Source organism: Coloeus monedula, assembly GCF_965178545.1.
Source record: "Coloeus monedula genome assembly, chromosome: 2".
NCBI lineage: Eukaryota > Metazoa > Chordata > Aves > Passeriformes > Corvidae > Coloeus > Coloeus monedula.
Genome location: NC_138782.1, coordinates 30,229,390 through 30,245,099, shown reverse-complemented (window position 1 = coordinate 30,245,099; position 15,710 = coordinate 30,229,390). Strand labels below are relative to the sequence as shown.

At 41.2% G+C, this 15,710-nt stretch overlaps 1 protein-coding gene across 2 annotated transcripts in view; it reads right to left on the bottom strand.

The window, feature by feature from the left end:
- EPAS1 (endothelial PAS domain protein 1) overlaps window positions 1-15,710 on the bottom strand; it is a 78,681-nt gene that overhangs the window by 22,273 nt on the left and 40,698 nt on the right. The window contains exons 2-7 of one of the 2 annotated variants that reach the window (XM_082303181.1): window positions 14,023-14,213; window positions 3,708-3,859; window positions 3,038-3,122; window positions 2,669-2,731; window positions 2,441-2,559; window positions 2,143-2,345 (exon numbers count right to left, since the gene is read on the bottom strand). In XM_082303181.1, the coding sequence (XP_082159307.1) occupies window positions 2,143-2,345; window positions 2,441-2,559; window positions 2,669-2,731; window positions 3,038-3,122; window positions 3,708-3,859; window positions 14,023-14,213 (813 nt within the window). The remainder of the gene's footprint in view (window positions 1-2,142; window positions 2,346-2,440; window positions 2,560-2,668; window positions 2,732-3,037; window positions 3,123-3,707; window positions 3,860-14,022; window positions 14,214-15,710) is intronic. The other variant, XM_082303182.1, reaches the window with a different exon arrangement.

Below are 15,710 nucleotides of genomic sequence, written 5' to 3'. Positions count from 1 at the left end.
ACACCAGATGAACTGCAAGGACAATACCAGGACCACTGCAGAAGCCTGGCAGAGGAGGCACACTGCCCTCAATGATACCAGCCCTGAACTGGAAAGACACCGTCTGCATCACTGCAGAAAGGACAGAGTACATAGGAAAGACACTGGCACATGCTGCTTTCCCTCCTCTGCTCCCCAGCCTGGACTTATATTTTTGGCATAAGCTGCTCCTTCAATGCAATTTGTCTAGCAGCACTGAATTTGATAAGAACAGCTGAGTGTTTTGCATTTTTATGTGCCTTGTGAAGTGTCGCCTGCTGGAGAGAAATCAACGTCCCTCTGGAAGGGAAGTGGGAGCCAGGTGGATCTGCTGTGAAGAACCTGAAAGGTTTGTGAGGTCTCCTCCTTCTCTGCCCTGGCTGGCTTTTTGCAGCTTTATCAAGATCTGAATAAAACAGGAATGAAACATCCAACCAAAACTATCTAGTAAAAGATGTACTACTTTGTAGTCTGGTTTTAAAGAAAAAACCTCTAAAATCCCTACAAGTTCAATCCTCCACAGGAAGCTGTTGTATTTCACTGCCATGTGAAACATTTTCCCTGTAAATCAAACACCCACTATTTAAGACAGGGCCTAATATATCATTTTTAAAAAATAAGCATGTGTATCTTTAATGGGATAGCATCAGTCCCTCTAATTCTCATTTATAATGGCTTATGCATTAAGTCTTGCAGAGACATGTGAATGCTGCAATAAAGCAAAATCCTCTGCTACTCTCCTGTAGCCTGCCACTGAATGACCCCAGTAATTCAGAGTCACATTGCTTTTAATAATGAGTCACTACCATATTGTTGCTTCTCCCTCCAGCAGCAAAATCCTATTGATATCTCAATATTTTCATCCTGAAAATATTAACAAAGAAAGAAGTCTGACTGTGATTACATCAGAGACCATTTCTAGTTAAAGCACACTTGCTGCTCAGTTCTCAGAGAGTTCAGAAGGTCAGCCACAGGTTTCACACTTAAAATCTTGCTTTCATCCACAGCTGCGAACACTGCAAGTTTTATATGGCCGCTTCATCACATTGTTTAAAAAAATAATCTTACTTAGCAAAGTTTAAGAAAACCTTTGAAGGTTGAAGAAAACAGCAAAGCTGTCGGTCCTGTGAGTTTCTGTGTAAGTTGCAAGCATGTGTATAATCTCACTGATAAGCCTCCAGACCTCAGAGGTCGCTAGCATCTCTGAATTTCAGGAGATCAATTTCTTTAGGCAGTTCAGAAGTTCATCTTGAATTTAGGGATGACGCCATAAACTTAAAAAACCCCAAAACAAACCCCAAATCCACAGCAGTAAAGACAAGACTTTTCTCTGGGCAAATGGGGGACTGGAAGACACTTCATGGGAAGGGATCTCTGGCTCGCTCGCATGCATGGAAGATTGTTAGTACATAGACAGGCAGAGGAGGCAGATGGCATGAAAGGCCATGGAGGTCCCAGCACTAGTCAGGCACATGGAGACTAGATGGATCTCCATTTTTTCCACTCAAGAGTGAAGCGTGGGGAGCAGAGGACAAGCCCCTTGCCTGATCCAAGATCCTCCCCCCCCACCATTTCGTCACTAAGAGGCGCATGTAGATAACCAATACAGGCTGTTTGCTTTTCGTTAAGCAAGAGGCTGCAACTCCATTTCAGGGCAGCCAGGTACTCTGGATGCCTTAGCAATTCCTGGTTAATTTAGAGCATGAAGTACTTGCCAGCTAAGTGATAACAGCATCCTGGGCGAAACCAACCATAAAACAGTCCTTGACTAAGGTCCATATGGTGTCCCATGGGGCACGCTCTAAAACACGGGAACAGAAATCCTGTATACCCTTCAGTGTGTTAAACCCCGAGAAGCTGATGTTTGTGGCTCCAAGTTGCCTCACATTTCTCAGTAAAATTGAATTTCTCACTTGGCAAGAGGAGGAAATACATCAGGAGTATTGCTTTGCCCAAACTGAAATTTAAAGTGAATTAAGTACGCCATAAATAGCCATTTTGGTAACAGGCTGTACTTTCTTCTAGTCCTTGCTTACCAGGACCACAGAGGACATTTGGAAGACCTGCTTGTTTTATTCAGGAAGATAAAAACACCTATGGAAAGGAAAAACCAATGGAGCTTACCTGTCATCACAGTAGGTGAATTTCATGTCCATGCTATGGCGACTCAGGAAGGTCTTGCTGTCCAGGGGGATATCGATGTTTGAAGGGTGCTGAATAGGCTCGCACATTATTATAAGGCAGGTGAGAAGAGGCTCCTTATACCCACACAGAGTGTGAGGAGGGCAAGTGTTATATACTTTAACTTGTCCAGTGCAGTGCAATACCTGAAATAATGAGAACCAAACTTAGGATGTACTTTCTCTACACATCAAAATGTCAATAAAAATCAGAACCACTTAATTTGGCTCAAATATGGTACCTTCCATGTGGCAGACTTGAGGTTAACAGTTCTGCCTCTGTTGGTAACAGTGCATTTCATCCTCATGAAGAAGTCCCGCTCAGTTGACGTCTCTTTGCTTTTCTTTCCGAAGCCTGGACCTGAATCAGGAAAAGGCAAGTGAGTTTTCTCACTTTCCTTCTTGCTTTCTCCTACTTATAAGCATGAAACATTCAACAGAAATAACAGACTAGTTCTCAGATAATTTACCTGCAGAGACCATCAAAGATGCATCAACCATTGCAGAGCAGTAAGTAGAGCTCAGACCTAAAACTTTAAGTACAACGTAAATAGAACTTTGTGCGTTTTAAACCTATGTTTTAGCTTGCAGCACATAAAACTTTCCAAAGAATGACAGTTGAAAACATTATACCCATCTAAACTTGATGGAAGGAAAATACTAAACAGACAATTCCTTAGTAATATCATATTTAAAAAATATTTGGCAAAACAAAACAAATCTGCAAAGCTAATGATTACTGAAAATTCCCTTTACCATGACTAACAGATCTCTACTAGCCATTTACTTCATTTGGTTATTTCAAAAGCAAGCAGGGACTTCTGTATTTTCATTATTACCATTTTTCAGACTCAGATTCTCTCGAATTTCTTCATGGTCACATGGATGAGTGAAGTCAAAAATGCTGTGTCCAGTGAGTTCCACCTGTGTAGAAATAAGAGCTACACTTAGCCAAATCAGAGCAATTGAAAGTATTTATCTGTTTTTAAATACAATTCAAATGAAATTGGTCACTAGAACTAAGTGCATCAACAGGATGCTCTCGGGCACAAATCCCATGACCTTCCCTTTGTTTATCCTATGCATAACTCCTCATTTTCTACCCAGAACAACTCTCTTATCTTTGAATTTGCACAGTGCAGTTAACAGTCAACACCACTTGCTATTTTCAACACAGGAGAAAACTCCCAATCCACAAAGCAGAAAAAGGGGGACCCAAAAGAGCTCTGTCCCATAGTCTAAGGCACAAGTGGAATAAATGCCTTCTCTTTTCCCCAGTAATATCTAGGAAGGCAACTTTGCAGTCACCAAAGACACTACAACTTGGTAGGAAGGGAGAGGGAACCTCCAACTCGTGTTGTCTGCTGTGCAGGGTACCTGCCTGAGAAAGAAGACATTTTATTTCCAGTCTTCTCTGCAGTGACACACAGATGGGTTTTCTGCATTTAGGTGTAAGAATTGTTTCTATGAACTGTATCACAAAGAGGAAAGCATAAGGGAAAAAGTTACCTGGGTAAGACCCATATATTTGTTGACATTCTCTGACAGAAAGATCATGTCTCCATCCTGTGTCACCACGGCAATAAATCCCTCCAAAGCTTTCAGGTACAAGTTGTCCATCTGCTGGTCTGCCTCTAGTTCATTCTCATTGTCAGCACATACTGAGAAAAAAAAGCAAAAACAGCATTTAAAGCCTTCAGCACCCCAGCCAGCCTTCTGCAATGCAAGCACATCTGGTTACAAAATTTCTGCTGTTAAAATTTCCTTTCAACAAACCCCTTCTGGTGGGGCCTTCTGAACAGTATATGAAAGGGATACCCTTATCACTAGAAAGGCAGGAGATAATTTTCAAATGTTTTGGCAAATGCAAGACCCTCTCTTCACCTTTAGCATGTTTCTGCAAGATGTGCTTTCAGTCACTAACACCTACAGACTCAGGCACTGAAGTGCATCTTCTTTGTGCACGTTCTCTTGGCCACATGCAACATTTGCACCTCCTAACAGGAGGCACAAGATAGAGGGCAAATCTTACAGAAGGTACATAAATCTGTGCATCCCTTACATCTAACGGGACTCTTCCATCAGGTCAGGCTTTCTAAGAAGTTCAAACACAGCTCCTACAAAGCATGTCTAAATAGACCTCTTCACTCAGTACAGACACATCTGTTAACACACTTTGAATAGAAAAAGTAGGAAACTGCTCCCTTGAAGTCATTTTGGGTGAATCTTTTTGTCATCCCATAAATCTCAGTATTCCTCAGAAAACCACAGATCCATCCCACTGATACCTGCTTTTTCATCTGCAGACATCAGAACTTCCTATGCTCCATTCCACCAAACTCTGACAAGCTTTGTCACCCACCCCCACTTCCTCTGTCCTGCAAGGAGAGCCTCAGACTCTGCTTATGTCCCAGATGTCTGCCTGTGCAGATTCATGAGCCCAGTGCATCTTACTCATTTTTGGGAAAGACATGCCACTGTCCAGCTGAAATCTAAGGCCGTGCTAGAATGTTTATTACAGCTTTTTTTTTTTTGGTTATACATTTTTCTGGTACCTTTGGGCTGCAGTGTAGTGACAGCTGATGGCACTGTGATGCCCTCGTCATGTGTGCTCCACACAGCCCATCTCGTGCCATGGGAGGTGACACGTGGCAAAACTGCAGGCAGGGAGGGAGGGGAAAGGCACTGCTCCTTCTGCTGCCAGTCACACAAGTGCCCATTTCCCTTCTATGCTTTTAAGCATGTCTCAGCTCCATGAGTAATAAGCTGTCAGGGAATGACGTGCAGGCAACTAGCATTGAAAAACTTCTGCGTAGGAGCCAGCCCAATAATTACTTGATATGTTTTATGTGAAACTTCTGGAATAATTTTTTACAAAACCACTTAGAGATATTGTATCTGGTCTGTGTACCTCAGAGATGCTGTGATGAGCTTATCTTTACAGTTTTGTCAGTTAGCCTGCTCATTTGTGATCAGTCATTGCAAATGTCATAGTAAAGCTCTGATTTTGAAGGGAAAAAGCAGGTAAATGAAGAACAAAACCCCACCTAATTGTCTCAGAATAAGGAATAACCAACTTCAAGATATAAGGCCATGAGTAAGTCTCATCTAGATCAAAGCTGCCCTAGAGCCCACGGCAACAAGGATGATGGGAGAAGAGCTGAAACAATTCTGCTTTCTGTGCCATTTCCTGGTGGCACAGGCTCCAGGCTGGGCCCACCACCAGTTTTGCTGTCCAGGGGTTCCAACCATAATTGCATCAGCCTTACTCGCAAGAACAGTGGGACACAAACAAGTTTCTTGGAGAAGATGCTCTTCCTTGTTGGTTTAGTGTTGCAATTTCAGCTTACAGTTTGTTCTGTGGTACATACTTGACAAAACTAATTCATTTTTGTTATTTTCCTCAATGAAACAGCACACTGATCACTTTCCTTCATGTTTCTTGTTGAAATACTCATTTTGCAAGAAGTCTAGAAGCAGGAATAGAGCAAAGCTTTGTAAAACATTATATGGTTTGGGTTTGTTACTTTTTTGAATAGGGAAGAGGCTGAGCCAAACTAATGCAGTTTTTACTTTGAAGTACTAATGAGTGATGATTAAAGGATAAGCTTGATCTATACAGCTCCTGGAACTGCATCTGCTAGTGCCTGAGGATGGACTGCAAGTGAACCAAGAGGGATGAGCTTCTGCAATGCAGAGCCCACCAAGCACTGTTTGGAACAGACGAAGGGTGACAAAAATGATGCTGGCTGCTGCATCCTCCTGCTTCTCAATATCCGTCCCTGCAGCAGCCCATCACGCATCGTGCAAACAAGGGAAGAAATGGACTCTGCCCCAGAGCCATGGGGAGCACTTGGTTTATCACCCTTTGCCTCTCAACAAGACTGTTTAGTAGCAGGGAAGAAAGGACACTCTCCAGGGATGGCCAGCACAGGCTGGGGATTTATCATTTCACGTCCCTGCACTGCAATTCTGGCTACACATGCAAGGGCCAGTTCCTCCTTAGTACAAAGCAAATGACTTCAGGAAATTACATCAGGACTAGCATTTAAAATACAGAAAATACACAATAATATATTTGAATAGTATGCACTTTGACCAAAATGACATTTAGGGAAGGAAAAAAAAAAAAAAAAGAAAAAAAAAAAGAGGTAAGTGACCATCTGCTCCCAAGCTTGTTTCTACTGCGTAAAGAATGTCAAGGGTCTTTTTTTACTTTTCCGGAAGCAAACAAATGGTTTATTCAGCAGGGATCATGGCTATAGCCCAAGACAATCAGCCAAGTGTGGGTTCAGAGAAAAAATGACTTTTCAGCTCTAACCCCAGACCCTCCTTTCCATTTTTTTTTCCCAGCTCATTAAGTTTGCATTAACAAAACATGACCATTCAAAGGCAGGAAGGCTATTCAAAGCATTTGTATTCTTAAATGCCTCCAACAGTGAAAGACAAACACTTTACTTGTATTATCAGATGATTGAGTTTGCTTTTCCATGTATATAAATTATATTACTTATACAAACACACACAGAGGACATGGATCACTCACATCAGGGCTGCAGGTTCAAACCCTTAAGGTCCGAGCTGAGCACAGCACTTAAAGATATAGTCAGCTTTAAAGCATGTAGTTACCGGGGTTTGTGGGATCAGAGTTCAACTGTTTCTATTAAAATTATCTTCGTCCAGCTGGAGGCATCTGTGATGTGGATGGGGAGGAAGGAGAGATCATTGTTTGTGCTGCTGTGCACCCCATCTAACCTAACCCAAAAGCACAACCAAGGTGTTTTGCAGACACACTCCAGCCTCCCTGGTAACTCAGTAAACCCCACTGCACCCCCTCCTTTCTCCTCAGCAGCTTGGCTGCAGCAGGAAAGGGGAGCTGGCAGATATGGGTTTCTTGTAGTACTTAATAGGGCGTGCTCACGTTTCAAAGCTGAGGAAACTGCAGGCGCTATCAGGCACATAAAGGTGGGTGCCAAGTACCTCCAGAGCCACTCTGCTGCTGTTGCCCATCTATTCCTTGCCTGTCCCCCATAAGCAGCCCCCAGCAGCCTACCCAGTGCAGCTGCAGCACTGGGGGACACACCAAAGGTGCTCGTGTCTTCGACTGTTTCCCGGTTCTTTGCGGTGGCTGCAAACACAGAGTCCCAGAAGGTGTCATCTGTGCTAACCCGCTGAAGCAGATCAGCTACCTGAGGATCCTCGGTCTGCAGCAAAGAAATGTGCTGGGCTGCACTGTGGCGGCTCTGGTATGCCCTGTATCAGGTAACTCGGTATAATTATAGTAATATAAATAATAAATAGGAGTCCCTCCTATGGGTGCAGTGTCAGCACTAGAGCACGTTCCCTTTCTCCTGTGGAAAGCACTAGCTACTAATACTCAGAGGATATACACACTTTAGGAGAGTGATACCTCAGAAGCAATTCAGTCATTGCCACTAGCAAAAATCTGGTTTGCTTTAGAAAGAATCTATTTTGCAGATGCAAAACAAATAATGGCATGGCTACTGCAAGCTCCTCCCTGAAATCCCTATTGTGTTTCACTTTGCTTTAAATTGTCTTCATTTATTTACCTTGGGGCTGAACTGGAGCACAAACGTAAGAAAATTCAGCTTCAGATGGAAAATATTTGAGAAAGCTGGGACCAAATGGAAGTGCGAAGTTAGCATGAGGGGGTGAGAGCAGAACTTCAGCCTTTGGTTTCCAGTAGGTCTGAGGTCACTTTATTCAGAGAGCAGCACCTCATGCACACTTGCCAGGTTTTTGCACATCTTCAAGAAAGGTAACAGTGGGACTCAGTTTATACTGATTTTTAGGGTGGGATTTTTTTTTAATTTTTTTTTTATTTTTCTTTGTTAGCATTGCATTTCAAAATAGCTTCTAGCTAAATTTTGAAATAAAGATGTGTGTCTGGTTTTTTTCTACAACTTTTTCCACCTCCCCTCAACTAATAGGAGTATCTCATGACAGTGTAGGAGGGAGATTGGACTGCAAATATGCCAGTTTAAATTAACAGCACATTCAGCAGAATGAAGCGCCGTAATACTGTTGTTCATACTATAGCTACATTGATGGAGCCCAGCCAAGATTGTGTTCATTTAACACTGGGAAGCCTATACAGGAGGAGAATCCCTGTCTAGGTGAGATTGGGAGATGTTGAAACCTGTAAAAAAGCCTCATAAAACTGCCATGGCCTTCCTGGGATGACTGTCAGAGCTACAGGAGAACCAGGAACAGAGCAACAGTGTCCCATGTCCTAACATTTGCTGGGTCATCCACTGTTCACTTTGCCCCAAGGCAGCATTTCTTACTGCATTGAATTTTGATACAGTATTTTTCAGTCCATGTCTCAGTCTGTATTAAATTTTGGTAAGTATTTATTTTGACAAATTTTCTAACCACCAAACAGAATTTATTCATTGACAAGAAACTTTGAACTGTAACAGCAAATGGTTATTGCAGTGTTTATGATAACCTTTTATGCTAAAAATAACTTTTGTAAACAAGCTTTGATTAATTCTCACTGTCAGGATGTGCACTGTTCCCAAGTTTAAGAACACTTTTTCCGTAGATGCTTGCTCATTTCCTTCAGTCCAACCTCTTGGAACAAGTCTGAAGGCTCAAAAATCAGGCTGCTCCTTACAAGAAATAACTGTGCAGGTATAAACAACCTCCTAGCAAACAGCCTATAACTCCTCTCAACACCTTTGATCTGACTCAAAAGGGTCTTTTTGGTCCGTTCAGAGGTAGACAATGATAAAATGTGTTTCTACTGGAGGTCACATCCTCACCTGCACAGAATTTTCCTGGCTTTGTCTCTTGTCCTGGTTCCTATAAGTACCAGTAAGTTGCTTACATATTGTGCGTAACAGATACCAGGCTACAGCTGCCACTCCAGAGGAGGGTTGTAAAAACTGCCTGATGCCAGCAGGCAAAAGTTAGGGAAGATCTAACAGCAGCTTCATCCTGCATCAGAGAGAGCAGCTTTGAGACAGACTTGTCTCTTCCTGGTTTCTTGTTTTCCATCAAAGGAGAGTGACTGATTTTTTTCCCCCCTTTTTTTCTGTCTTGACAGGGCAGTACATCCTGTTCAAGGGGATATTTTCAATGTGTTCAATAAAAGCTTTCAATTTAGATACATCAAGAAAAAGCTACTCTTAAACTTGAAGCTTCCTGAAGGGCTCTTATCTCCAAGTGCACAAGCAATCTTGGATAAAGAAAACACTTATGTTAGTGTTGTTTTGATTGCAGAGTTTGTATCTAGCCAAATCATTCAGATGCTGCTCCCAGGAACTTGCTGGAGTCCTGCAGCCATCAGTGTTGAATGGTGGGAATACAGCACTCCATCAGACCAGGCTTTGAGTTCCATGGGACCTTTGGGTGCACCTTCCCTGAAAAGGGACATCACTTCAAGCAGCTGAAGCACTCAGCACCCAGCTCACTCTCGTTCCTAACAGCATGGTTGGCATAAAACTATTTTTCCAATTTAATAAAAGCAACCAAGTAGACATGCTATTTTTAAAGCACTGTTTTATGCCACAATGGTCTGACATTAGATGCAGCTTGTCCAGACATTCAAAAACAATGCCCACATCAGTTCTCCCTGCAGTCTGTCCTCTCCCTTAAAAGCCTAGAGAAAAGCTATTTTTTCCCCTTCTGCTCCCTGCTGGCTTTCCGGCTCTGTTGTCTCCCTCCCTTGAAACAACTTCACACTGGCTTCCTTGTGGCCTCCCTTCTCCCAAACAACTTCCTGTCTGCATCCCTGTTCCCTCCCCATTTCTGCTGCTGTCTGCCTGCACAAGAGCAACTCCCAGCCAGTTTCCTTTGCTGGATTTCTGCACAGAAAAGACACCCAGGTGACCACACAACAGGATGGGATTAAGGCAAGCCAATAAAATTGTGTTGGCCTGATTAGCCTGATTAAAAAGTCTGTAGTCCCGACACAGAGAAACTCACCGTACTAAAGAGTTCTGGTTCCTGTAACACCTTTAGCATCAGCATGCTTCAAATAAACACTTAAAGTTATTGGCACTGCACATACAGGCTTCCTAAAATGGATTCTCCTCCTCATATTCAGACAAAAAGAGAATATTCTGAGGCAGCCACAGCAACTATCACAATGCTAGCTGTTAACCAAGGTAGCCATTCTTAAGTAAAAGGTATTATTTCTCTTTTGCCATCTATTAGCTCCCCCAAAAGCATTAGCCTTACTTACTAGCTGTACTAGAAAATAACATGGGAAAAGTACTGCTTACATTTTTTCTGAGTAAACTAAAGGACATAAGATCCCAACTCCAAAAGCTCTACTACTGATAAGCATCAGAATGCCTATTTTCAGCAGCAACTTTACGGGATCAAAACCTTTACTTGAAATGAACAAAGATCAGGTCTAAATTTATCCCAAACATTTGAATGTGACGATGGCAAAAATGTACTATGCCAGCAGAATTAGAAGACATCTTGAAAAATATTTAAGATGATCATAATTAAATATTTCTACTTAGCATTCCAATTATACTGTGTACTGTTCTGTGCACAACATGGAAACAGTATTATAAAGCTATTGTTTCAGTTTGCTTCCTGTGATACTAATCTCAATCAGGCCGTCAGACGAACAGCCTGCATTTCTAAATGTTAAAGGCTTCCTCTCCAACATTCCCACACAGAATTGCCTACTGTGAAAATCAAAGGGAAACGTGTTACTAAGTAAAGCAGCAACTTTTATAAAGCAAAACCTGGTATTTTTTACCCTTTTGAACTCTGAGATATACAACCAGCTATTTCCTATTATGATAGGATACAAGGGCCAAGCTCGGGCCCTGCAACGCCTGCAGGAGACGTGCGCTCTGCAATCCAGAAGTCGGGATTTTTCAAGGCACGTAGCGGGAGAGCTTTCAATGAGGGCTCAGATTCAGAGGCTCTGCCGTTCACCTGCTGGAAGAATGTGGGCATAGATTTCCCTAGGTCTTGGCTTCCCAACAGATAAATGATCACTATGCAGACAGAGCTAACAAAACAGCCCAAGTAACACAAGTGAAAAGCCCTATTCCAACTCAGGGAATAATAGGAAAGGGCATGAGACACTCAAAGCCAGTGGAGTGAGACTCACAAGTTGCCTACAGCCATCTCCAAAATCCCACCTGGAGCATCAGCTTGCAGAAAGATGAGGGTACAGTCCTGGGAAAGGCCTTGTTCTCTGTGCTTCAGGCAAAATTGCCTTGAAACAGAGAGATGTGTGATGTGTTTGAGAATCATGCCCACAAACAGTAATACAAAATAAAATATGGTGTGCTAGTAGGTTTTGATAGACGAAATTAGAAACAAGAAACATACTCTCACTTAACTCCAGTTTACAGCAGGTGTCCAGCCCAAATAATCAAAACCATTTCAATAAAGACAACATAAAGAAAAGAGGGAGTTTGCAGGCTGAGGTGGGCATTTGCTTCTCATGCACTTCCACCTCCCCATTTCCCAGTTCATCCATCAAGAGATGACAGTGTCCCCCATGCTCCCTGTCAGTCAAATCAGACTTCTCAAATGCAACAGGAAATTTATGGTCAAATTCCAAGCTGCTGAACATGCACATGAAACCTTTGCTGCAGCTTTGCTTGGGGCTCAGAAAGGGTCCAAAGCAGAAGCAAGAACAGAACCAGCACAAACATCGCCCAAGCCCATTATCCATCTTGCTTTACACTTGTCAAAACAGGACGAGCAGCAAACCTCTTGATCCGTGAGCCTCCAGCTGCATCAAAACCTACCACTCTGAATTACATTGGATGGCTTTCTAGTGAAAGCCAGTGTCCTTATAAAGACTGACATTATTCAGAAGTCCACAAAGACAGGAAATTTAATTTATATGTTAGCTGTACTCAGAATAGTAGATGAGCAGCAGGCAAGGTTTTCTGACTTGATTCTTTAATTTTAACGTATTTTCATTATCAGAAAATAATACCCAAAACTTCCAGAAAATGTGTCCTTTTACAGTTCCTTAAGTTCAGTTCCTCAGAATATAAGTATGTAAGATTTTGAAACCCTTACCTGCGCCTCTGGTGTCTAAAGATGTAGCCACGGACAAATCTGCATTTGACTAACAACACAAATTTTCATGAGAGGACTTACTCCAAATTAATATTTAGACTGAGGAAGTGAGGGCATCAGATTAAAGGCTAAGCAAACAACTAATACAGAGAAAGCATGAAATATTAGAGCACAGCCTGTCACTTCTGTAAGATTTAATGTCCAGATTCTTTTCTGCTGCTGGGTACTGGTGGTACTTGAAGAAAATGTAAATTATCTACATGAATCACATTGTTTTTCAAACACTGTCACAGAAATACCGCTCAGATATATCATATCTTTACGTGTATGTATGACTATTATACATGTATACTGAATTGTTATCAAATCTCATCAAATAATGAGTCTAAGCCTTAGCACTATAGAACCATCAAAACAAATGTTTTAATCAGTAGATTCTTTCCTCACTGAGAAATGTAAATTCATTTGAAAAGTTCACTTTAGTCTTAGCAGGTAAGCAAAGGTATTTTTCTGATGATGACTGCATCCGACTATTTCATGTCAATTTTCACAGGCACGCACATTACTTATATTATCGGTAACAGCCTTTCAGAAGTTTACTTTTCCTATGCTGTGTCAGTCTCTAGTTCATGCCATATAAATATTTGAAGAGCTGAGGCTGTGTTTTTATGAGAAAGTTACTAACAAACTGGCTTTGTTTAAGAACATTTACCTATTTACGCAACTTCAAGTATTAGTTACATGACAAAATCAGAGATGATTTCCAAACACTGTTCAGCAAATAAACTTCTCTTTCACAGAAGTACACAATAAAATCACATTCTATAAGCTAAGATGAAAATACCTACATTTTATACAGCAGGCTTCAGCAAAAGCCAAAAGTGCTACAAGAAATTACAGAGCACACAGAAGCAGAATTAAATTTGCGATATCTTTCAGACTAACCAAAACCAAACCAACAGCAAATCCAACCACAAAATGGGATGCTTCCTAATAACATTTATTAAAGTAATTGCTCTCGTATGACTCAACTTTTCTGAGGAGAGGAAGTGCAATTGTGACCTTATTGAGAGTCCTGCCATTAATGAAGGAAAAGACAAAATTTTGGGTTTACCATTCACAAACAACGCAGGCATTGTTGTGTTAATGTATTCTCAACACTTGTAGGTCACCGTGTGAAAGTTCTGGAAACATCAGTTATTTTCATTGATCTTACAGGCTACTCAAGCCACATATTTCCATCAAAGTGCTTATTCAAATATAGGGGCAAAATAAGAATATTCCTAATTTTACCAGTTTTCACAGGCTATAAATATTATGCTTGTTTGCATTTCCTACTAGTCCAACGTGAGCAAGGCTCTGATTGTGTAGAATCCATTCACATCAAGTATTTAGAAGCTGTTTTAGCTATCTTGTTTTAAACAACCTACCATTTAAACAACCTACTCATTGCCAGTGGATACCACGATTACTCCTTTCAAACAAAGTATTGGACCTTCAGAGCATCCCAGCTGCTGTTTGAATGTGCAGGCACAAACACGCTTGCCACGCCAAATCAAAAGTTATTTGTTTCATGCATTTGAATTCTGATAGAACTCTTAAAAGCTCAAAGTCTCATAACTGAGATTAATAAACCACATTCAAGAGTTCTCAGAGGTTTTTTTAGAGACGCAAAAAAACCTGCACTAATTGTTATTGTGGTAACCCTCTAGTCAGAGAAGAGCATGCATAATCTTACCAAGCTGCCATCAGCCAGCCTGACAACTGACTTCTTTTAGCCAGATCTTACCTGAAGACAAAAGCTTGTGAGTCCGTAGGAAACTGATTGCCAGGCGCATTATGGAGGCCTTGTCCAGGTGGGAACTGATGTTGTGGGGCAGGGGCAGCTCATGTGCCAGTTCATAGAAAACCTCAGTCTCTTTGCTTCTTCTGCATCTTGCTGCATCTCTTGATTTCTCCTTCCTCCGTTCAGAACTGCTCCTGACAGGTAAAGAAAAGAAAGGAAAAAGCCTTTCTTGAAATGCAGTTCACAACTTGAGAGGCATTTACAAGAGTGTATCTTCTCAGCAATGAGAAGATACCATTCTGTCAGGTGTTTGAAATCAATTGGCCAGACTTTAATACCCATTTGTGCCCTTTAAATGGGAATTAGGAGATGACTGCCACAGCTGGAAAGGGCTCCGATTGTACATGGGTCAGCCTTTGAACACCCTGAATCCCCACGCAATGTAACAGGATTGAGATCTGCCTTAGGCAGGAAATTCAAAATGAAATTGTAAAATATTATTTCTGGGATTCAGGATGCATTAAAAATAATTTTTTTTGTTTGTTCAATCTAAATTTACTTACTCTGGGATGAGGTGGTAGTCCATTTTAAAGTTAGAATAATTACAGTGAATACGGCTGTGTCATGGATACAACAATGTTGTGAAGTTTCAATGGCTGCACTCCACATTAAAATAAAAGTAGTAGTAGAGTATCGAATTGTGTTAGTCTATAGAACTGTCTCAGCTCTTAATCCAAAACTCGTCCAGAAAGCCATCTTTCCTTGACCATGAAGGGTACAAAGAGGAAAATGCTGTTGCTTGCAAGATAGCCCTTCTTTGGAGAAGCTGTTCTAATAAATCACCATCTCTCCATTGTCTATGAAAATAGATCCTTTCGTGAGTAAAATAACATGACCAATAGAGCCAACCTCCTTCAAACTCCACAGAGAACAGAAGAGCAGGAAATAACAAAGCGGAAGACATTTTATGAAGCAAGTATGCAAAATTAAGCCACCAAGGGACATAAAGCTAAATTTAACATGTGAGAAATGCAAGGAATACATTTATAATGATTCTGGGATAGGGCATTTTAAGAGCGAACTCTACTGACTCTAACGTTCTTTAATGAAGTACAATTCTTATTTCAGAACATGAAGCATCTGAATCCATTTAAAACCATGAGCCTTTTCAACCCCACATAGCTCTGCTGATACTACAAGTTCCTACACTTGCATGAGTTGAGGTTTTGCAGTTGAGGATTGCAGTCACACCAACACAAAATACATTTCTTTTCAGGCTGACTCCTGCAACAGTCCACCAGTGCCACCTGAATGAGCACAGAACAGGGTGCTAAGTAGAATGGTTCCACTGTTTTTGCTGTTTTGGCTGCACATTCACTTCTAGAATCACCAGCAGCACCTCTCTCCATTCGCGAGGCTCCCAAAAATGAAGCAGCTTTTAACTTGTTTTTTCCAACATCAATATAAAATAATGAGCCTGTAAACTAAAAATGGATCCACCAAAAAACCCCACCCTATCAAAACAAAGTTTCAATAAATATATTCTGTTGCACGAATATTATGAGGAAAACAAGTATTAATCCCATTACTTAATTCTAGAAACTGTTTCAATCATGATTGGTCTCATGCAAAACTGCCTAAAATAGAAAAAGAGTATTAATACATAGCAGAGTATTTTAAAGAAGATTACT